Consider the following 22,724-nt stretch of genomic DNA (forward strand, 5'->3'; position numbering starts at 1 on the left):
AGAATAAGTACTAGGTCGCAAAAAGTTTGTCAATCCTAGTTTTCTTTTCCAATAGTTTCTGTGAGTAGAAAAATACCTGAAGAGCAGAGGAAAATGCAAAAAAAAATGCAAAAATGGAAAATTATTTGTAAAGTGATTCTCTAAGTCGTGCCAAACACATTTTGAATACCTATTGAAACCGTAGAAAGTCATGTGATTGATAAAGAAAACGTATTACTCAAAGACCAAGCCATTAGATTTAACGTCGTGTCACGAAATTCTCACAGTTTCATGTCGTTTTCAACTCTGAACTGATAGGGACCTCGAGAACGTGCTTTTTAAAAAATCCATAATCGTAGCTGAGTATCTGTTATCATAGAAGTGATTCCACAGCGACAGCATTGGAGAATAAAAAAAAAGAAGGAAGTCGGTTGAAAACACGGATCAGATTCGAGAAGAAGAAAAAAAAAGAGAAAGAAGAAAAAGAAGGAAGAAAAAGAAAGAGGAATTTTTTTGTGAAAGTTAAGTATAAATGACTATGTATGAGATTTCGATGTTAGGACAGCAGTTCCTGGGTAAGAAGCAAGAAACTGTAAAGTACAGTCGAAGTAGTATTAAATTTGGAAAGTCGTAGGAAAATAAAAAGAGGGAAAATAGGGAGTGTAGGAGAAGAACTCGTCTCCTCATGAGAAATGAACTATGATTAAAAGACACACCTTTTTTTGTTTCTTGATCAATTTCTACTTCTTTAGAAGTTTTATTTCCTATAGATATGTAATCCATGAACATTTATTCACTTTTGAAATAATGGATGCCAGGAATGACTATAAGGCGACGAGAAGGTTTTGTGCATATTCCGAGTCCTCGAGAAAAATAAGAAACATGTAGAAAAATTTAACAATGCCAAAGACAACCATTATTACTGTATGGTTCTCAGCGTTGATGTCACAAAGACTTCGAAGAACTGTCAAATGATCCTGCGAAGAGATCCTCCCCTGCTCCTCATTCATGCAGATACCATGGCATGTGGAGTTTCACATTTCTGCAGTGTTTCGCATCGAAAGTAAGCTATATGCTGTTTCATATTAGCGGAAATAGGAATTTAGAGTGCTAGATGGCTCTAGTTTAAAAAAAATAAACTATACGAATAAAGCAATCAGCATGTGATACATGCACACACACACACACATTATATTCCGAAAAATTCTCTAAACGTCAATATGACGTATGTATCTTTCAGTAAAATAAATAATAAAAATGTTTAAATAACCGTAAGACAAATAAATAATAAATGCCGCGAAATATTTTAAATTTTGCACAAATTCTCGCTGAAAACGTACTCGAGCATGTTGTCATGGATGGAGTTTCGTCTCTTTTCTCTTTTTTCCCAAGTAATAAACCTGCTTGAAACTTCCATTTAATGGAGATAATTTCGACGAAAAATTGGTTACAAAAAATTACGTGTACGTGAATTTTGAAATGTCTACAATCAACGAAAAAAAAATGGAATGAGAAAATCTACATAGAAAGGAAGCATATAGAGCGGAAAATGGGCTAGGGATAACGTTAAACATAATATAACACCTGAAAGAGAAGTGACTAAAATTAATTTTTAAAACTCTGACAGGCGAGTTCGGATAGTAGTGAGAAAGTGAGCAGAAAAAAGTGAACTGAGTGAAAAGAGAAGGAATTTTCTTTTTTTTTTTTATTTTTTTTCTTTTGAAGGGCACAACTCATGTTTTGTCCTAAACTGTTAGAACTAGCATTTTTCGCAGTTGAAGATAATTGTGAAGAGGCGTGCTTGGTGATAAAATTCTAGAATAAAAAAATTCTGCAAAGAGACTGGACGAGTTTTCCGTGATGTGAAATGATTTATGATACAGTCAATATTTTTAGAATTGTAACATTATGGGATGTGAATTTAGGCAGGAGTAGTACCGTTTTTCAGAAACATGTAACACTTTAATTTCCCTTCCAAATGTTAAATCCACCCTACGAAATCCGTAATGTTTGTCAAATAATTGCTTGAGGAAGAGACATTTTTATTGTTTGCTTTAGTTTTTTGTTTCAGTCTCTTCCTCAAGCAATTATTTGACTAACACTTTAATGTTTCTATCAAATATTAAGAAAAAAAAACTGTTCAAGTAGTGCGGACGAGTTCATAGCACACCAATTTATTTTTGAAGCAAAAGATTCCAACCGTCTAATAATTGGATTGTTGATTCTAAAAGTTTCAAGGAGGTTTATTACTTGGGAAAAAAGAGGAAAGGGACGAAACTCCATCCATGACAACATGCTCGAGTACGTTTTCGGCGAGAATTTGTGCAAAATTTAAAATATTTCATGGTATTTATTATTTATTTGTTTTACGGTTATTTAAACATTTTTATTATTTATTTTACCGAAAGATGCATACATCATATTGACGTTTAGAGAATTTTTCGTTAATGTCGTCATCAGTTCAATTTTTATGAACTTGCAGCTATGCACACTTTGTTATTATTTATTTTAGGGAAACTTGAAATATTTTTTTAAATTTATTTTACAGAAAGATTAATTACGTGCAGATGATTTTTTTAAATTAATGTCATCATCAGTCCAATTTTTATGAACTTACAGTTACCCACATTTTGTTATGTATACAACAGGCACGTCATTCGTGTTTAACGGAGAATCCTTCTATTTTTTTTTAGAATTCAGGAAAGTTTACAAAATGCCAGAGAAGATAAATGTGAATTATAAAATTCCCGAGAGGAATTTTCGGCAGAAAACGATGAGGATTTTGCGTCAATGATGAGCTGAAATGGAACCATAGCCATCATAGTAAGTATGCGTATTGATTGAAATAGATCACGCACAGTCGATATGAAAGAAAGGCGAAGAACGAACGAACAGCGTTTCACACATACGCACACTGAGCGCATGACTAGCGGTGGGTGGCGGCGGTGCGGCGCGATCAATAGCGCCTTAGCGATATGGGCGGGGAACGTGGCCCGTCGTCGTGGTCGTCGCGCGACGTTCGCACGCACGCACGCACGCCCGCATGACGTCATGTCGAATCGCGAAAATACAAATAAAGAAAAACATCCCGTTGAATGATATAATGAGTATATTTTTGAAAAAAAAACCTACAGTAATCCTCTTACGGTATTTTTTTGTGCAGTGGGCAATTGCAATTTTTCAGCGATTTTTTGCTGCGTTAAATTTTTTTGCGTAGGAATTTTGCCTTTGAAGTGAATACTTTTTCGTGCACTGAAAAATGTTGGAATATTATGTGAAAATAGACTAGAAATCCAATAATATGCTTTCTTTGAAAGTAAACTAATTTATATATTAGATGAGATGTGTTATTGCACGAGGATACTGTAGAACGCGTCCACATACTTTTTCATCTCTTCGAAGATATGCTCTCGGATTTCATGCGCTACGCTTTTTTTTACATATAATTTAAAGGAAATGATCGATTTGAGCAAGTATGAGGAAAATTAAAAAAAAAATTGGTTTACTCTCATGCGGAACTTTGAAGCGAACTGAAAATTTCTCGTTTCCTGCTCATCCATTCCTTACCAATTCGCATCCATTGTTTTCTCCAAGTGATGCGCAGAGAAAAGGAGAAGAAAAAGATGCTTTAGAAGATCCATGAAAAAATCTGATTATGGTAGAAAACAGGTATTTGGAGAAGCGAGCCGTGATTTAAGGTGGACCGTCAGCAGACGCAGCAACAGCTGAGTTGCTTACCGGTTATTAAGCTTTTTTTTTTTGGATTTGGTCCTAAATTTCAATTTTTCTGCATTTGCAGTTTGAAAACGTGCGGAACGCCTAGATTTTCTCTTACAATTAATTCCGAACTAATATGATCACCATTATAAATGATAATTATTCCAACCGAATAACTCAAAGTTTTGCTGCGTTCTGGTTTGATCTGACCACAATTTCACTTCTAGAAGCTCTTTATATCCGTTATTTTTTTGTTTCTGTTCGTTTTTCCATTCTTCATGTATTTCTCCGGAGTTAGAAAAGGGTTGAAGACCGGGAAAAGCCTTGATTTTGACATTTCAGCTGCTCTGCGCCGCGTAGATTCGCCTTTTCTAATTTGGACACTGATGCTGCAGAATCTGGATATATTGAAGAGGTCGAAGAACTAAGTATTAGGGATTTACTTTCGAAGAACTATGTATCAGGGATTTACTTAAATCATGACCAAATACTCCAGAACTGTACAGATGACATCCTTTTTTCGCTTCTGTTCTTTATGTAATGCTCTGTACATCTTCTTAAACATTTGTCTAGTTCTTTTTCATCGATGGGCAACTTCATTTTGAAACGACGTCAGCTGGGCAGCAACTGAGAAAAGTTTCACGTATGCGATGCGTTCGTTGTGAGATCTTTTTTTTTCAGGAAATTTTTGCTACGTAACTCATGTGCTCCTGTCTGCTAGGATATCTCGAGCATATTTTCAGTTTTAGTTTTTTTTTCGTTCTCTTGGCCCTAACCTTGAAATATTTGAAATTGATCGAGTATGTGTCCGCATCAGAATATTAGATATATATTGCAGAATATTACCTATATTATAGAAACTAAATTAAATTTGAGATCTTCATGAAATGAAGATATTCTTCTTTTTTTCATTCGAAGACTATCCTTTTCACCGCAAAGGCATCGTTCACGATTTCAAGTTCCTTCTTATGGAAATCTCATATTTAATTAATTGTCTATTATATACATATTCTTAAATTTCCTAAAATATTCCCTAAAATATATCTAATTATATGATTCTACTCATTTTTCTCAGTTTTTTTTCTGGAACACTTGGTTTTTTTCTTCGTTTGAAGATCATCCTTTTTTTTTCTCGCAAAGGCATCCTTCACGACTTCAAGTCCCTTTTTATGGAGATCTCATATTTAATTAATTGTCTATTATGTACATGATATTCCCTAATGTATATCTAATTATCTGATTCTACTTAGTTTTTTTTTCTGGATTGCTTGATTTTTTTTTCGTTCGAAGACTATGCCTTTTCCTATGCAAAGGCATCTTTCACGATTTCAAGTCTCTTCTTATGGAGATCTCATATTTAATTTATTTTCTGTTATATATGTAATATCCTACAATGTCTAATAACCGATATCCTGCTTTTACTTACTTTTTTCTCCCAAAGAGTTAATTTCTTTTTTATTCGAAGACTACCTTTTTCTTCTCAATGGCATCCTCCTCGATCTCAAGTCTCTTATTATGGAGTTGGGCCAATTAAGACGTGTAGAGCAAAAAAAAATAAAATAAAATAAAATAAAAATGTAAAATAAGGCCCTAGCCTGCTACCCCCTATATTCCTTTATATTTCGTTAAAGTTCGCAGAGAAGTACAAATTAGACTCACTCAATGTACGAGTTTTTGGCACTAATTGTTCACGATATATTCACGTGATATAGTCATGTATGTAGATGTATATGTGCTGATATACACGTGTACAAGTAATAAGCGAGGCTGTAAACTGGTTCACATATTTTAATACACCCAATTTTCACTTATCCACATCACCTATAATTCCTTTCTTTTTTTTTGAGAAAAAGTAAATTTTCCAACTATTACAAAAATCTCCCCGAGAATCTCTGGAAATTTCAGAGGAGATCTCTATTTCAGTGGTTGCTGCCTGAGATTTCCATTCACTCCTACTTTAATTTACTTTTACTTTCACACTTTACATTTTCTTTAAAACTCTTAAACTTTCATTTTTGAGAATAGGATGAGAGTTTGAAAATTTTTAAAATAATTTATTCACTGTGGCTTGATTCACACATCTTTAAAGGCATCACCCCATGAATCTGAGGTGGTGCAGATTTCGGGTGGAGTACTCGTATACAGGATGGGAGACTACGGAGAGCGGGGTGATTCCGTCAATTTCTTCCTAATTGCCGTAAAAAACGGCCCGGAAGATACGGCTTCATTCGTTTTGGCGCACCATTTTGTACATGAAGTTCGATTGGAGCGCGCCAGTCTTGTGCGGCGCCGCATCTTCCGGGCCGTTTTTTACGGCAATTAGCAAGAAATGGACGGAATCACCCCCCTCTCCGTAGTCTCCCATCCCGTATACGAATACTCCACCTGAAATCTGCACCACCTCAGATTCGTGGGGTGATGCCTTTAAAGGGATCATCACAGGAATCTGGCGTGATATTGATTTCTGATGCTTCCGATGATCGGAATGCACTCATCCTCTCTGTTCTTTTTATCACTTTAAGCAATTATTCACAACGTATCTATAGTGTTCTGCATACTATGTTTTCAGACCCATACGACCGGATCTTGAATCTTTAAAGAAGGAAGTCGTGCTTCATCGGGAAGCACAGAACAGGAATAGAGATTGCTACTCCGTTGGCCATGTCGAATATTAATTACAATCCTGGCTACAGCTTAAGCATTTTACTAACAGATGACAAAAAAAAGCCTCGATGATGATCATCAGCGATTTCTAATGTCAGATAAAATGCTGCAGTACATTCGAATATCAGAACGAACGTCCGTATCAGGTCAGTTTTTGGGCTACTTGTCACGCTCGCTCGCTTCGCCGCCTCTTGCTGCAAGCAGCGAAGCAAAGAAGTTTTGCATATTGTCGTAGCCTTCCAACTCGTTCGATCATTTTGTGAGTTTTCTGTCGCAAATTCCTACTACAAATGTTAGGCACCATTCGCTGTGACGATGCCACGCGAATTTAGGAGAAATCGTGGAACAATAAGCCAGGCATTATCGGCTCATCACAAAAATCCATGATGCGCATCACACTTCAGAATCATTGCACTTTCACGTGCTTCACTGAAAAAGTTCGTTCAATCCTCTGAAATTCACTCCGAGAATAGGGTCCACTGGAAACGCGCGGTACTACTCTGTAACCGTTCTCGTGACGTTGACTTTTTCCCTACTTACAAGCTTCTCATCAAGATATCAGGATCAGGATATCAGTTTGAAGTCAATTTGCATTCTGGAAATCTCGTAAATGCAATGGTGACGTTCGAATCGGTAACTCCAGTATGTACTCGCCATCTTGACTCCAGCCGAAACCATCACGACGTGTGCTATCGTTTGTCATTAGCTCAACATGCCCGTTCTGGTCTTCATCCAAGGTTAGTCGTGCTTCCGGCGCTATTTCTGCGGCTTTCTCATCGAGCAACCCTCAGAACTCGTCTTTGAGTTAAAGACAGCATACCACGAATCTAAGGTGGTACGGATTTCAGGTGGAGTTTTCGTGTGCGGGATCGTAGATCATGAGGAGAAGGATGATTCCGTCCATTTCTTCCTAATTTCCATGAAAAACGCCCCAGAAGATGCGACTTCGAGCGTTCCGGAGCGCTATCTTCCACAACGACTTCGATTGGAGCGTGCCAGCATTGTGCACGCGCTGCATTTTTTGGACCGTTTTTTTACGGCGATTAGGAAGAAATGGACGGTATCACTCTCTTCCACACAATCACAATCAACCACACAATCAATCAAGAAAGGAACAGACGGACCGTTTCTTTTTCTTCTAGAAAAAAGCAACGTTCCGTCTGTTCGTTTCTTTTCGACGTTTTTGTTTCTGAACAGAGCATTTATCACCACGTCCATCAATTTCCCCACTTTTTTCCTTGAATATTTCGTCAATTGTCGTGATTTCCAGGCGTTTAATTGTCATTCGGAGAAAGTTTCTTGCTGCGGGGCCAATTTTTCATGTTTTGAAACGAGAAGAAGTCACGAATTTGGGGAATGGAATTGATGAGAAATCAACTTAAAGTCATCATCTTTTCAGTTCTACCAACAAACCTTCGACTTCTGGTATCTGCCCTGATCGTATAATTTTTTTTCTGTTTCAAAACGTTAAACGTTTATTTATCGGGGGTCGTCGATTGATTGTTCGAGTTTACCGTGCGGAAATATTAGGGGTGCCGATAGCTGATCAGTTATTTCAGCAATTTATTTTTATTTATTATTATTTTTATTTATTCATTTTTATTTTCCGCACTTAATTTCATCTTTATTCGATCATGTAACCTACTCCGTTATCCACGACCTTTTCACATCTTATCGGTAGAATTTCAATCCGCTGCTGATAAAAATTTGTTTTCTTTGAAGAAAAAGAAGGATTCTATGTGATCTCACACTTCATCGATATTTCTGGAATTTTTGTTCCTTGGGAAATGTCCCATTGATTGGAATAAATGAAAATCAGATGGCGCTAGGTCTGGAGAATATGGTGGGATGTGGTAAAACCTCCCAGATTAGCTCGCCTATTTTTTTTTTCCGGGTTGATCTTGCTGCTTTCTGCAGGCCTCGTTGTCATGGTACAATATTACCCCTTTTCATTGTCCAATCCTGTAAACCTTGCCAATTTCTTGATGATGTCCTTGGATTGTTGACCAAGTAACCAGAAAATTGTTTGATATTTCCTCATTACTGAGTTTGGGATCAGTTTTTCTCATTTCAAATCAGAAATTTTAAAGCATTATTATCAAATTCAACAGGGTATCCACTTCGATCGCTATCAAACAAGTCGAATTTTTTTTTTGAATTCAATACGCCTCCACATACACATCGGGAATTTTCTTTGTTGCAATCGTCGAATTAACACCTGGATCGGAAATGAAACAGCATGCGATTACGTCAATCTTCGTCAGTTGGTTGATTGTTCGTCATTTTACAATGGTTTGGAAAAAAAAACGTTTGAATTTAATTCTGAGAAAAGTCAAGGGCACGTGCTGTAATATGCATTACCATATAAAACACGTCTTTATGCATTCACTCTCTGAACTACGTAGACTGAAGCAAATATTTCACAATAAAAAAAATTGATTAGTTATTCTGTACTTCTATTACAAAGAATGTAATTCTACGAAATGCATTGTGACAGTATTTCAGAGGATTTTTTTTCTTCAAAAAACTAATCGAACGACTCTCATCTGTGCTCCAAACATTTGGTAATAAAATTTCAGAGTACAACTTTATTTTATTACATTTCCCAGTCATAGGGGAATTCTTGTGCTCGAGTACTGTGAAGAGCTGATTCCAGTAACTTATAGATTGCTGGATAGTCCGGCGCGTCAAAGAATTTCCCCTGAAAATAATAATACTCGATGTTGAATTGTCAAATTGTTCTGAGCAGCGCAGCAAAATATTTTGTAGTTGTGAAGCTTTTCACATGCTTATAAATAAAATAGATGAGTAAACAATTGAATAAATAAAAATGTATGGATATAAGCATAGATTGTATTATTGTTAGGGGATTTTGGCAAATTTCGTGTTGGACAGAGAAAAAAGGAGTGCAAGTCACGCGCATGCGAGGGGTATGCGTCGCGTCTGCCCGGTTGAACGCCACTGGAGGCGACTGTGAATGAATTCACAAGTAAAGTTTCCTTACCTCTTCACTGTTAAGCCAAACATACGATTTACTTCGTAGGAAAAGGCACTCTTCTTAAAAAAAAAACTAATACCCAATTATAACAAGAAACATATAAGGAAAAAGAAATATGGGAAATAGTCCCCAAGTGGGATTCATGTACTCGATTTTGGGATATTTTAAAGAAGAAAAACAATTATTCAAACAAATCCAAATAAATAACTTTGAAATTGAGCTTTTTTGCTATTTAATTAATTTATAGTTAATTAATGAATAATTTTGAAAAAAATGTTCTTTTGAAGTGCGTATGATTAAGCAAAAGGTCACAAATTTTGTTTATTTTGACAACAGCAGCTTTTTTTACTAGGTGCTATCGTCCTCTCACTAGTAAGCTTCAGTACTTGTAGCTTTTACGAAATATAAATTAAAAGAGCGAAGTGTTTCCTGCGTGATGGATCATTTTGGAAGTTTTGGGGGTGCAAATGAGTTCGAATTTAATACAGAGTTGCTTGAGTTTTATGAATTCGTACAGTTTACACAACCCATACATGAACCAGTCGGGTGGGTGCTAGTCGATATCTCAAGATTGTGTTTTATCGTCTCAAGCAAGTCTGGTTCCAATTTATCAACTCCGGAGAGGTGAACAAATGGTTTTTGCGATTTTGAACCAAAGGAATGAATTCTCTTTTTGTGCATTACATTGTGGTTAAGTCAAAAAAACTCAACCCAACTCAATACTTCTACCATAGTTTGAATAGGAAGGGGGTCTTCTGGATATATGTGTGATACTGGGGAGAAATTTGAATCTATCGCGAATTAGTGGACAGGTTAGTGCTTGAGAAAAGGGTGATATGAGTAGAATGAGTATCTGTTGGTGTAGCTCAGTGTAGAAAAATTATAGAAATATGTATCTATGTATATCTAAGCAAATTTCAAATAAAAGATGTTTTGTAATGCTGCAAATATTAGGATAATGATGCGTTGCTTACTTGGAAACTTCTGGAAATTTCTCGACTATTCAACTTCTCGAGTGTACAGTAAAAAAAATTGGCGGCTTTGGATACTTCGTAAATGATCGATCAGATGAGCGTTTCTAATCAATATAATCCAAGGATCCCAATAAAAAACGGAGCAGAACAGAGGACAATTATGTACAACTCTACAGTTTGGAGCAATCATTTCGTAATCCTTGAATGTTTGCAGAGAATATGTGAAAAAAAAAACCAGTGGTTTCCACGAAATTCAACCATTTGGCGCAAATATCAACAGTTCAAAATTATTAAAATCAAAGATTCATACAAAAAAAGCAATGTTTGTTTAAATCCAGCTATCCATTCGAACACAAACCATAGTGTGTTTGTTTAAATCCAGCTATCCATCCGAACACAAACCATAGTGCTTCAAAATAATTGGTTGAGATTGAGATTGATTTGGGTCAGAAAATGAAGACAAAATATTTGATGAGTTGAAAAAGTTCTGAAAGTTTTTTTGTGGTTCTTTCAAAACATCTAACTTCTTTTCGAGACCACCCTATACAGGTGCTTCCAAATAATTTTCTGGATAATCTTCAGTTCCTGCACGATAGAATACGTGTACGTCACAAGGCGGTCCTGCTTGTCGATTTATATGATTTTATCGACATTTTGGACGATTGGTCCTCAAGATGAGGCAGGTCTCATCTTCGACGTCTATATTATCGGGAGGGAATAATTGAAACCTCCGTTTTCTTGTTGCATTTGAAACTGTATTAGATCCATAAACAGCTGCGGAATTGTTTTTTTTCTGCTTGCTTTGGTTTTTGCGATTTGATCATAGTGGTACTGAAGAATGCATGGAATCTTCTCTTTTTTTCTACTTCCGTTTTGGAACGCTGCAACACCCAACTTCCCCCACCACACAAAAAACTGGTAAAGAACTTTCTTGAAGCGTAATTTCATCTTGAAATCGCCCTATAATATGTCCCAATGTGATGTTTACATCGCCAGACATGGCTCATTAAAGACACCTAGCAAGAACTCTCAGAACTTTTTATTTCACCTAATACAAGTAATTCATAATGCGACACATTGAAAAGTCTTTAAAGGCAATATATCACGAATCTGAGGTAGTGATTTCAGGTGGAATATTCGTATACGGGATAGTAGATTATGGAGAGGGATGTGGTTCCGTCCATTTCCTCCTAATTGCCGTAAAAAAACGGCCCGGAAGATGCGGCGCCGCACAAGGCTGGCGCGCTCCAGTCGAAATCCTTGTAGAAAATAGTGCGCTGGAACGCTCGAAGCCGTATCTTCCGGCCCGTTTTCTACGGTATTTAGAAAGAAATGACCCCTCCTCCCCATACTCTACGACCCTGTATAAGAATACTCCACCTGAAATCCGTACCACCTCAGATTCGTGGGCTGATGCCTTTAATATAACTTTCATAGTGTGTTCAAAGTTTTAACACTATTTAGAGCTTAGTAGGTAGAAGAAATTTCTCATGTTTCGATTAGAACGAGAAGAAAAACATTATTCAAAGAAAAAACATTGTAATTATCTGTGACACCAGATTTTAGTTTTTTTTTTTCTGACCACATATTTCTTTTCGAATTTTTTTCTGAAGAATCCTCAACTAATGACATTGATCCGTTTATATGTATAGTGCATAGGTATGAGGTTTGAAATCAGGTTTACTGGTAAAACTTGTTTTATATGGTGAAAAAGATATTGGCGACGAGATTTCAAATTCTCCGAACTCTTCTAACTGGTAATTTTTGAAAACGACATTTTCGAGTGAGAAAAAAAATTGAATTTATGCGGCCACCACTCTTTTCACGATATATAATTAGTATGGCTCTCAACAGAACACCATTATCTATCTTGAAAAAGTATGTGAATTGAATGGATCTGATCTAGGATTCTACCCTTACTCACCTTATCCAAAATGGGAAAAATCTCTGTGTATTCTCGTGGGCAGCCGCCGAATAAACATCGGTATCGCTCTCCTTTGCAATCCTTCTTGAACATACCGACGTCGTTTGATTCCTGAGAGAAGTAAGTTTTATGGATGTGGGAGCAAATGTTTTCCCGACAGGTATGCGTTCCTTGATCGACTCTGCGTCGAGGGTTTTCCCATTGCAACAGTTTACTTTAATTTCTTATTTTTGAAATTTTGTCTACCTTTCAAATTTGGTCGAAAGAAACTCTAGCGAATTAACGGTTGTAAGACTCGTTTTCAAAATTTTGTTTTTTTTTTCTCTCGAGTTTGACGCTTGCTTTCCCAGAACCTGCAATGGGAAGATGATCTGCTGAGACTTTGACGTTGGGATTCAACAACTCATTCGCTACCAAAATAAACTTTAACTGGGCTATTAAGGATAGCACCGTATGTCAGGATAATCCCTCCCTTGTTTTCGTGCTTGAAGCCCGCATAAGGCTGTCATTACGGTGAAAAGTCCCGATTTAAACCTAAATCTGCATGGTGGCGGTGATTACAGATTTTAAAAGATAAAAGATAAAGTCACTGGCGTATCAATCCACTCGGGATGCGCCAACGCTTTTTTTTACCGGAATTCGTAATCGTTGAGGTTTTCGGAACGTGTGTAGGCCTATACAATGACTTGCGGTGGCTAGCCGATGGGTTAAGTTAGTGTTTTTATCCTCCCAGACAAGTCTAGTACCAATTTGTCGACTCCGAGGGGATAAAGGGCTCGGTTTGCACCGGAGCGGTTTCGAACCCTCAACCGTGTGGCTACAGCGGACCTCTAACCGACTCCGCCACGCCCGGCCCATTGAACTAATAACTAATAAATAAAACTAACTAATTAAATTTCAAACTATACTCATCAAAATTGAAATCGTCTTCTCTAGAAACGCTGAAACATTACGGTAGCTCCGACACTACCATTTGCATCACGCTTATTAAAATATGTCCTTTCGATATGCTTAAATCGAAGTAAAATTACCGTTAAATTTCTCCATGGGAGTCTACCGCACGTGATCTCCACAAGCATATACATCCAACTTTCAATGTCATCCTTACGACACTGTTCTCGATGCACATGACACGCCAAAGGCGCATATTTCACAGTACCACGAAAACCTGCACGAGCTCTAAACGATACTGAAGTGTTAATCAATAAAGATGGAATCAATACATTTGCCAGTACCGTGGATTGCGTAGCGTCCCGTCCTCTTTGATAAACTTGCGAGCCATCCCAAAGTCGAGCATGTAGACCTGAGGTGTATTTTTTTTCCACTAATGATTTTAGCTTTATCTTCTTCTGTCAGTCCCGTATTACAGGGTGACTGAGGAAGAAGAGGAATAGTTTGATCAAGGTAAAAGAAAGAGTAATAAGTGCTGGCGCCTCCGTCTGAGTCAGCGCTCACTTCAGGGCTCGGCGAGCGTGAAAAGTGGGCAGAAGTGTCTTAGGTTTTGGACAAAGTGACGTCGGAAGCAATCATGTGTGTCCTGTCATCCTCAACGTTGTCATGATCATCATCACAACGTGGAACGTCGGCACGTTCTCGGGACGCTCGTGCGCGCCAGAAGCTGGAACGACACATGAATCACAACGACGCGGTGCAGATGACAGAATGGTTTGGTGAAAAGGCAAAGGACATTGTGCCTCGCTTCCAAGTCATCTACGACGGTAGCGCAAACACCAGCAACAGAGTAGAGTAACGAATTCTCAGCATCTCAGGGAAGTAATCCCAATTGTAGAGCGCTTCAACGACCGTCTTACAGAAGGAACCTTTGCCGCTCATGAATTGCTGCGAGTTCTGAGGGTTGCTCGATGAGAAAGCCGCAGAAATAGCGCCGGAAGCACGATTATCCTTGTATGAAGTCCGGAACGGGCATGTTGAGGTAGTGACAAACGTCGTGGAGGTTTCGGCTGGAGTCAAGATGGCGAGTACATACTGGAGTTACCGATTCGAACGTCACCATCGCACTCACGAAATTTCCAGAATGCAAATTGACTTCAAACTGATAGAATATCATGATGAGAAGCTTGTAAGTAGGGAAAAAGTCAACGTCACGAGAACGGTTACAGAGTAGTACCACGCATTTCCAGTGGACCCTATTCTCGGAGTGAATTTCAAAGGATGGAACGACCTTTTTTCAGTGAAGCACGTGAAAGTGCAATGATTCTGAAGTGTGATGCACATCATGGATTTGAGTGATGAGCCGATAATGCCTGGCTTATTGTTCCACGATTTCTCCTAAATTCGCGTGACATGGTCACGGCGTATGGTGCCTAACATTTGTAGCAGGAATTTGCGACAGGGGACTCACAAAATGATTGAACGAGTTGGAAGGCTACAATAATATGCAAATCTTTTTAATTTCGTTCCTTGTAGCAAGAGCGCGCCAATTTACGAGCGTGTCTTGTAGCCTGGAAGTGTCCCGTGATGCGAACGTTCTGTCTGGTATTCGAATGGATTTTAACGTAACGTTTCGAATGAATTGTAACGTTGTAAGTTACATGAGGAATCGCTGATAATTATCACTGACGCTATTTTATCATCTCTTGCTAAATTGCTCAAAGGCATCACCCCACGAATCTGAAGTGGTACGGATTTCAGGTGGAGTATTCGTATACGGGATGGGAGACTATGGAGAGGGGGGTGATTCCGTCTATTTCTTCCAAATTACGGTAAAAAAACGGCCCGGAAGATGCGGCGCCGCACAAGGCTGGCGCGCTCCAGTCGAATTCCCTGTAGAAAATAGTGCGCCAGAACGCCTGAAGCCGTATCTTCCAGGCCGTTTCTTACGGCAGTTAGGAAGAAATAGACAGAATCACCCTTCTCTCGATAGTCTCCCATCCCGTATACGAATACTCCACCTGAAATCCGTATCACCTCAGATTCGTCGAGTGATGCCTTTAAGCTGTAGCCAGGATAGCAATTGATGATTGACATGGGGCAGAAAGTAGCAATCTCATGCCCTTCTTATCCTCTGCATCCGATGAGCGCGTCTTCCTTCTCGAAGATCGAGGATGCTGTTCTTTGGATTCAAGATCATAGCGTGCAGAAAATCAGATACTCATGGATAAGTGCTAAAAGTCATAAAAGGAACAGAGAGGATGAGTGCATTGAGATCACAATGAACGAGCCCTATACTCTGGAGGTTTTTGATGTACGGGACGGGCCGCTAGGCCCCGTATAAAAAATCTGTGATTCGCAGTTATGATGCGAAGTTGTGGTCTGTTATGTTACCGCCCTCATCACGTTGGATTACGACTCCCCCGCCAATAATCAAGTCATACTGAAAATGAAGGTACTATCAAGGTTGTTTGTCTTCATTCTCATCAACGGCGATCAGTAGGTCCAGTTCTCGATGGTTACGTAACCTCATGCAGGAGGAGGTTTTTTCATTTCTTAAAATCTGACCCTGCTTCGTTTTGGAGCTACATACATGCGGTATCCTGGGAAGATTTCCACGCTAGGATTGTGGGTGATGATTTTATAGGGAGGCAACTGCTGCTTCTTACTCTGGCAAATAAATTTTTATCCCGGAAACCAAAAAGCTTTCGAGGCTCCTACGTCATCTATTTCCATTATTGTGGTGTAGGGTTAGAATCGTCTATCCAGCTTTGTTGGTAACCTATCGAGTGGAAATGGGAATCTTTTTGTTTGTACCTTCCTAAGTTCATTCATTTCCTTTCTACCAATGGTATAGTTCCCTGGTTTGATATCCCTATGTAGGATTCCGACGTTATGCAGATCTTCAAGTGCTTCCAAACACTGTCTACCAACGGAAATCGCTGTGCCCATAGAGAATTTCTTCATTGGTGCCTCATTTCGTAATTCCTGATAAAACTTTATTCAGAAAATTTCTAATATTAACGTCATAAACAAATATAATAACCTGCAAACTTTTCCCAACAAGTGTCATCACCACATAATTGAACTTCCCTGGAACGTGCCCTCTATCCTTAAGACCCAGGAAATGACGAGCTGAAAACGTGCTGAAAATTCTTTTGACATTTCCAATGAACGGAATTCCTACCCACCTTGGAATTTAGTCTTTTTAAGCTCCATTAGCACATAGACTTCCATTTTAAGCAACCCCAAGGGATCATTCTCAGCTTCTACCTGAAACACTAAGTCACTACGAATCCGGCTAGTAGCAACTAATGGACAGGTATGTTACTTTAAGTGCGTTCAGTTCCCCTTCCTTATTTTTGCATAGGTATACAGCTCCAAATCCACCTTCGCCAAGCTTCTTCGTGATCGTCCAATCACCGACATTCTGACCGTCTAAATAAAAGTTATAATTTAACATTAGAACCTCGAGCGTTATGCTACCCTACCTTTGAGTTGTATCAGTTCACAAGTCACAGCCATTGCAGTTAGCTAATAGTCGAGTAATTTGGTAATAGTAAAATGAACCATTCTTTCGATGAGCGTTCTATTTATTTGAATGAAAATGAAAATAATTGATATCACTTCGTGATATTGATGATATGTCTAGTGATTTATTACGAGCTTTTCTTGTGCCTCGTACAATTTCCTTAGATAACTATTTTCTGATTTGTTCTGGACGTCAATGAGCTTTCTCCTCTAAGTTTATGACTCCCGAAATTCCACCAAACTCACTTTTTAGCTTTTAATTGATTTCTTTGAGCTGTAGCCAAGATTGGTATTGATCGTCTTTATTTAACAACGGCTAACGTTTTGGCGTTAGCCGTTGTTAAATAAAGACAGTCGAACTGGGCAATACTCACTTTTTAGCCTTTAACAGTGTTGGTGGTAGATGTCCGGAAAAATTTCACTCATTTCGCCATGCACTGACCGCAAACTTAGTTTCACAGAGCGAAACCACATACTCTGGTTCAAAAAGCTTAGAAAAAATCACTAACCGCGGATAGCTGCCTGAAAAGAAATGTCGGGTTGGGTATACAGTAGAAAGCTGCAGTTTGTACAATAATATTTTGTACTCATTTCATCCCATGGCAGTGCCTCTGGGATATGTGTTAGGTTGAGTACTTTTTCCCCCCCACACCCTTCACAATTTCATTGTTTCTTAATCCGACACTCATACGCCAGTATATTCACCATACGGGATCAGTGGTGGTTCCGTTCACCCCTCCCCGATTGTCGTTAGAAACGCCGTGGGAACCACTTTGGTTACTACGAGGTGCGTTTGGACGATCCTCTATGCACACGTTCCGCTCCCCTTAACAGCCTATTCATTGGTTTTACCTGAATAGGTTAGTGAGGAGACATCAGGGAGAGATGAGCTGAACCACCTCTGATCCTGCAATCTACAACCCCATCTCCAGTTTTCCGATTCCCTCACCACGTCAGATTCGCGGTATGCTGTGTTTGAAGGCAGTGTACCATGATTTTGACGTGGTGCAGAATCCACAGCGTAGAGTTCGGGTAGTATTAGATTGTGGAACCCAGCGGGGTTCCGCTCATCTTCTCCTAATCCTTGTACACGCGCCGCATCCAAATCAGTCGAGGATCAGTGATGCCTTCTCAACAAAAATGAAACCAATGAATATTCTGCTGAGTGGGAGTGTACACGCATGCGTGTTCTGACGTGCCTCGTAGGAACTAAAGCGGTTCCCACACCGACGTTTTTACGACGACCAGTGAAAGATAAGCGGAACCACATTAGCTTCGTAAATCCACTATCCGTGGTCTATGCTCTGGTGGTGCGGAACGCGCATCAAAATCGTCAAAATACACTGCCTTTGAGAAACTACGAAGCTGTAGAGGGTATGCATATGTGAAAGAAATTTATTAACGAGGATCTAATTTATTAACGAGGATCCTTAGTAGCATTTGTAAGTCGCAATTCAGGATAAGGAAGTTGGAAAAAAAGATTAGATCAAAGGAATAATTTTCGAGATAAAAACCTGACTTTTTTCCGACAAAATTTCTCCAACAATTTAGGATGATTCCTATGTCGATCCAGGAGCTGCATCCATGAAACTCGTATTGAGAATTAATACTTCGAAGACTATGACCATTCTGTAACATAAATAGAAGCAAGTCATAGGTTCGATCACAGCGATTCTTTCAACTGTTGGCCTCTGTTGATCACTCGCATAAACGATAATCGGATTCATCAAATACGGCTCTAATCTGATGGCCTTTGGTGTTGTTTATATAAAAGTTGCACACCAGTTCTGTAAACAAACGTATGGATGTATGGATATTTCTTTACAATGATTTCCTCACGAGATTTTTTTTTCTCTAAAAGGCTTTATTGGAAGCCTGAAGAATCATTTTCACGATTAAACCATGTCAATGACAAATTTCTTACCAAATCCATATTTCACAAAAAAAGTTTAGTTTAGGGGAGTTTGCGTCACATCAACAAATAAACAGAAGCTAGAGCGCTGAGATTTTTAAAAGAGATCTCTGCTTTACTAATGATCCTTAACCGAGCTGAATAGAGGACTTAAAGGATAAGCGGTGAAGTGTCTGACATTAATCAATCCGCTTGGGATGCGCCAACGCATTTTCACTGTAGTTCAGGATAGTCGAGATTTACGAACACATGTCTAGCCTATAGAACGACTTGCGAGGGTTAGCCGATGTGTCGGGTCGGTGTTTTTATTCTCACAAACAAGTCTGGTACCAATTTTTTGACCGAAAGGTTTGGTTGGCACTAAGGCGATTTCGAACCACCGATCGATTTTGCAGCCACAGTTGAACCTCTTATCGCTACTGCGCTACACCACTCACTAGAAGATTTATGGACAATTTCTCATAAAAAGGCTTTGAAATGCTTTCTTGCAAAGCTAATTTGCAAAAAAAATCCTGACGGAAAAGGTGAACAACAACAGATTAGCGCCGCGTAATCCGATACCGAAATAAATTTGGATTGGAAAACCAACAAAGAGCAACGTTTAAAAAGACCTCTCTGCGATAGTGTACCCTTTGCTACTCACGTTCCCACACATTTGCTGTCCTTTAAAGGCATCACTCCACGAAGCTGAGGTGGTATGGATTTCAGGTGGAGTATTCGTGTACAGGATGGGAGACTATGGAGAGGGGGGTGATTCCGCCCATTTCTTCCTAATTCCCGTAAAAAACGGCCCGGAAGATACAGCTTCAGGCGTTGTGGCGCACTATTTTCTACAAGGAGTTCGATTGGAGCGCTCCAGCCTTGGGCGGCGCCGCATCTTCCGGGCCGTTTTTTACGGCAATTAGGAAGAAATGGACGGAATCACCCCTGTCTCCACAGTCTCCCATCCGTATACGAATACTCCACCTCAAATCTGCACCACCTCAGATTCGTGGAGTGATGCTTTTAAAGATGTATTAAAGTTGGCGTAAGAGTACGTAGCAGCAGTTGCATCGAGCAAATTTTCAAGATAAGAGAAATCCATGCAATCGTAACCCATCTACTACGCTGTAGCTTCCACAATTTTCGTAAACTTGACGTAACCGAGTACCAGTTGACCCTTTTTCCATTTTATTTCAATTTTCTTTGATGTATTGCATGTTTTATATTAATATATGGACAAAGTGTAGATGATATTTGTAGATCTTAGATAATATTGTGACTTACAGATGTTACCCAAGTTCCTCAGCATTGCACTCATTTTAAACCTGCACTCTTGGAGTGAGGTGAACTTTTAACGGTTTGAAAACTTCAGCTGATGATAAATGATAGCTTTCTGGGCGGGGACGTCTTTTGGAAAAGAGACACGACGATGAAAAAGTCATTCAATAGAATTAGAAATAAATCTCTAAATAAAAAACCTTTTGAAATGTCAAAACAGGGAACTGAAGGTAGGCCAAAAATACTTGAAAAGTTCACGTACAGAAATTTTTGGAACAATTTGCGTCACATTCTCGAAGAGAGATGCTTTTTCGCCTTTGGGAAACTACTGAATTAAGTTTAAAGATCAGGAATTCAAATTATAAATCACTTCATTATTTGAATGACCTTCACCGTCCATGCTCACAGTTTCTATTTTCAGGCAGCTGTCCCAAGTGAGTTTCTTTTGATTCCGATTTTCAGGTTAAAAAACACCTTTAGGTTAATTTTCTATTATTTTACAACTTTTTTCTCCGTGCAACAAAAAAAATTTCAACTCAGTCTGCGGTCAGTGCCTGCCAAGATGGGTTACGTACTACAAATCGCCCGGTTCTCTTACCAACATAACTCCTGTCAAAGTGTAAGCTTGGATTTTAAAGGATTTTTCATGCATGCTAGTGCTAGGGATGTAGTTTGTCGGTGTAGCAGGGGAAAAATATGAAACAAATCAGATACCACAGTGTTCTCGTCTGCTTACGTACCGGAGTGACAAAAAGAAAGCCGAAGGGATTGATTTCATCAGTTTCAGGAGTTTAAGGAGCTGTATTTACACGTAATTTCAACAATAATCCACCTTAAAGGCATCACTCCACGAATCTGAGATGGTACGGATTTCAGGTGCAGTATTCGTACGGGATCGTAGATTATAGAGAGAAGGATGATTCCGTACATTTCTTCCTAATTCCCGTAAAAAATGGCCCGAAGGACACGGCTTCGAGCGTTCCAGCGCGCTATTTTCTACGACGAGTTTCGTTGTGTGATGCCTTTTAAGAGGAATTTGAAAAGGAAACATCTTAATTTGAGTAGCACGGTGCCGCTTCCGTAGGAATTTCGAGCTAAAGCTAAACAGAAGAAGGATTTCTCGAATGTGTCCCGATAGATTAACAGCGAAATTTGCACTAAAGCCTAAACTGAAGTAGTTTTCAGCTGTTGAAGCGAATATTTTTAAAGAGAAATTCCGTATTTTTTGATTGGTCACACGATAGTCTTGTTTTGAAAAATACCTAAGAGAGATAGCAGTCAAGTAAGGGAAAATTCAAATATTTATTAATTTGCTATAAATGGAGATGTATGTAACTATATACTGTAGAAAAAAACTATATACTTTCTTCATCTGAAAAAAGCGTGGAATGTCGCTGTGAGCTCGTAGTTTCCTTTCTAACCAGTGATTGTCATATTGGTTTACTAATTATCTATATTTTTTTAAACTATCTTAACGATTTGATTACTATTGATCGATTTATTAATATAACAATCACATCGTTCAGAAGGAAACTACAATCTATTTGTAACTTTATTTATTAAAATAATTATTTATTATTGATTGCTTTTTATATAATGTTTTAGAATGAGACCTAATTCGGTAGCTGGTTGTAGACGGATGAGCATTATTTGCACAACCCCTCCGAACGCCAGGATGTCCTTCATGACAGTTAGTGAACATCCAAGCTTATATTTATATATATTTATATATTTATATATATATATATATAAACTGCTGTTAATCATGAATACCTGAATATTGTTTAGTTCAACGGAAGTTTTGATGGTCCCTACGCGAACATAAACGCTACAGTATTACTTGAATGTAAACGAGACAAAAAATGGCATATTATTAAAAATACGAGATCTTTGTGAGTCCTTCTATTGAAAATTTCGATCTTACGTTTGAATAATTTTGTTTAAAAGACTTTCTCTTTTTTTTTCTTTGCAGTTTCGTCACATCGGTGAGATGTTTCTGGGATTGAGAACGCTCCGGGCTATCGTATCCGAATATTCACAAACAAAAATAATTGTTGTCATCGTTTGAATTACTTTCAAATAAAATTTGAAACCCAACAAAACGTCAAATACGCAGTGATTCTTCACAAAACTAAGTGACAATAATAAGAAAAAATAACATTTTTATTGTGAATAGTTTAATATATGTAGCTCAAAATGGTTAACAAAACGATAAAGAACTTACCAAATACGGGGTTGAGTGCAAGGAAAAGGAATTTTTTAACGTTTACACATGCTAAATTTGGAAGGAAATAGTATTTTGATCGAATTTCAGGATACAAGAAGACTGTACGTGTTGAGTGGAATTGTTTTTTTTATTTCCTATGAAACACAAAATTCACGCAGCTGCTGCCACCGAGGTCAAATCGGTGGTGCCGGAAAAAGAAGAGAGAGACGAGTCCAACGTAATGAGAACGCTGGATTGTTGCCATAAAAATTTAGGAGCTGTCAATGGATGGGCACATCGATCTCAGAAAGATGAAAGGCGACACAGTACGTCAGAAGAAAAAAGAAAAAAGAAAGGAGAAAGAAAAAAAAAGAAAAGGAGAAAAGAAAAAGATGTATAAGACATTAAAATGATTTCACTGTTTTGGCGACTCCATCTGTAATGCTGGAATGGCATCCACCTAAATTCATTTATCATGTTCTTTTTATGTTTTATTCATGTTTTTACTCTACCTACGTTCATTCCAAACGATAGAGGATTTTTTTTTTCTGGAACTATGATCGTATAAACACAAACAACTTCGTACACATCAGTTACATAGCTATGTACCTGATCTGATGTGAGACTGTGGCTTTCTTATAAATACGGTGTGGTGAAGTTGAAGTCAT

At 38.4% G+C, this 22,724-nt stretch overlaps 3 protein-coding genes across 3 annotated transcripts; 2 read left to right on the plus strand and 1 right to left on the minus strand.

The window, feature by feature from the left end:
• Nucleotides 1-6,409: 6,409 nt before the first annotated feature.
• On the plus strand, nucleotides 6,410-7,742 carry RB195_003971 (uncharacterized protein; the record flags this gene model as incomplete). The annotated part of the gene is made up of 3 exons (XM_064201867.1): nucleotides 6,410-6,506; nucleotides 6,923-7,097; nucleotides 7,631-7,742. 3 exons carry the CDS (start codon nucleotides 6,410-6,412, stop codon nucleotides 7,740-7,742), a joined length of 384 nt encoding a protein of 127 aa, XP_064057748.1.
• A 1,214-nt stretch (nucleotides 7,743-8,956) lies between these two features.
• RB195_003972 (uncharacterized protein) lies at nucleotides 8,957-16,672 on the minus strand (the record flags this gene model as incomplete). The annotated part of the gene is made up of 9 exons (XM_064201868.1): nucleotides 8,957-9,061; nucleotides 12,257-12,367; nucleotides 13,288-13,435; nucleotides 13,492-13,559; nucleotides 15,965-16,135; nucleotides 16,194-16,282; nucleotides 16,339-16,420; nucleotides 16,479-16,585; nucleotides 16,639-16,672. 9 exons carry the CDS (start codon nucleotides 16,670-16,672, stop codon nucleotides 8,957-8,959), a joined length of 915 nt encoding a protein of 304 aa, XP_064057749.1.
• A 1,187-nt stretch (nucleotides 16,673-17,859) lies between these two features.
• On the plus strand, nucleotides 17,860-21,856 carry RB195_003973 (uncharacterized protein; the record flags this gene model as incomplete). Its single annotated transcript, XM_064201869.1, has 5 exons — nucleotides 17,860-18,052; nucleotides 20,391-20,469; nucleotides 21,456-21,540; nucleotides 21,639-21,742; nucleotides 21,823-21,856. 5 exons carry the CDS (start codon nucleotides 17,860-17,862, stop codon nucleotides 21,854-21,856), a joined length of 495 nt encoding a protein of 164 aa, XP_064057750.1.
• Between the last annotated feature and the right edge of the window lie 868 nt (nucleotides 21,857-22,724).

Source organism: Necator americanus, chromosome IV, assembly GCF_031761385.1.
Source record: "Necator americanus strain Aroian chromosome IV, whole genome shotgun sequence".
Lineage (NCBI taxonomy): Eukaryota > Metazoa > Nematoda > Chromadorea > Rhabditida > Ancylostomatidae > Necator > Necator americanus.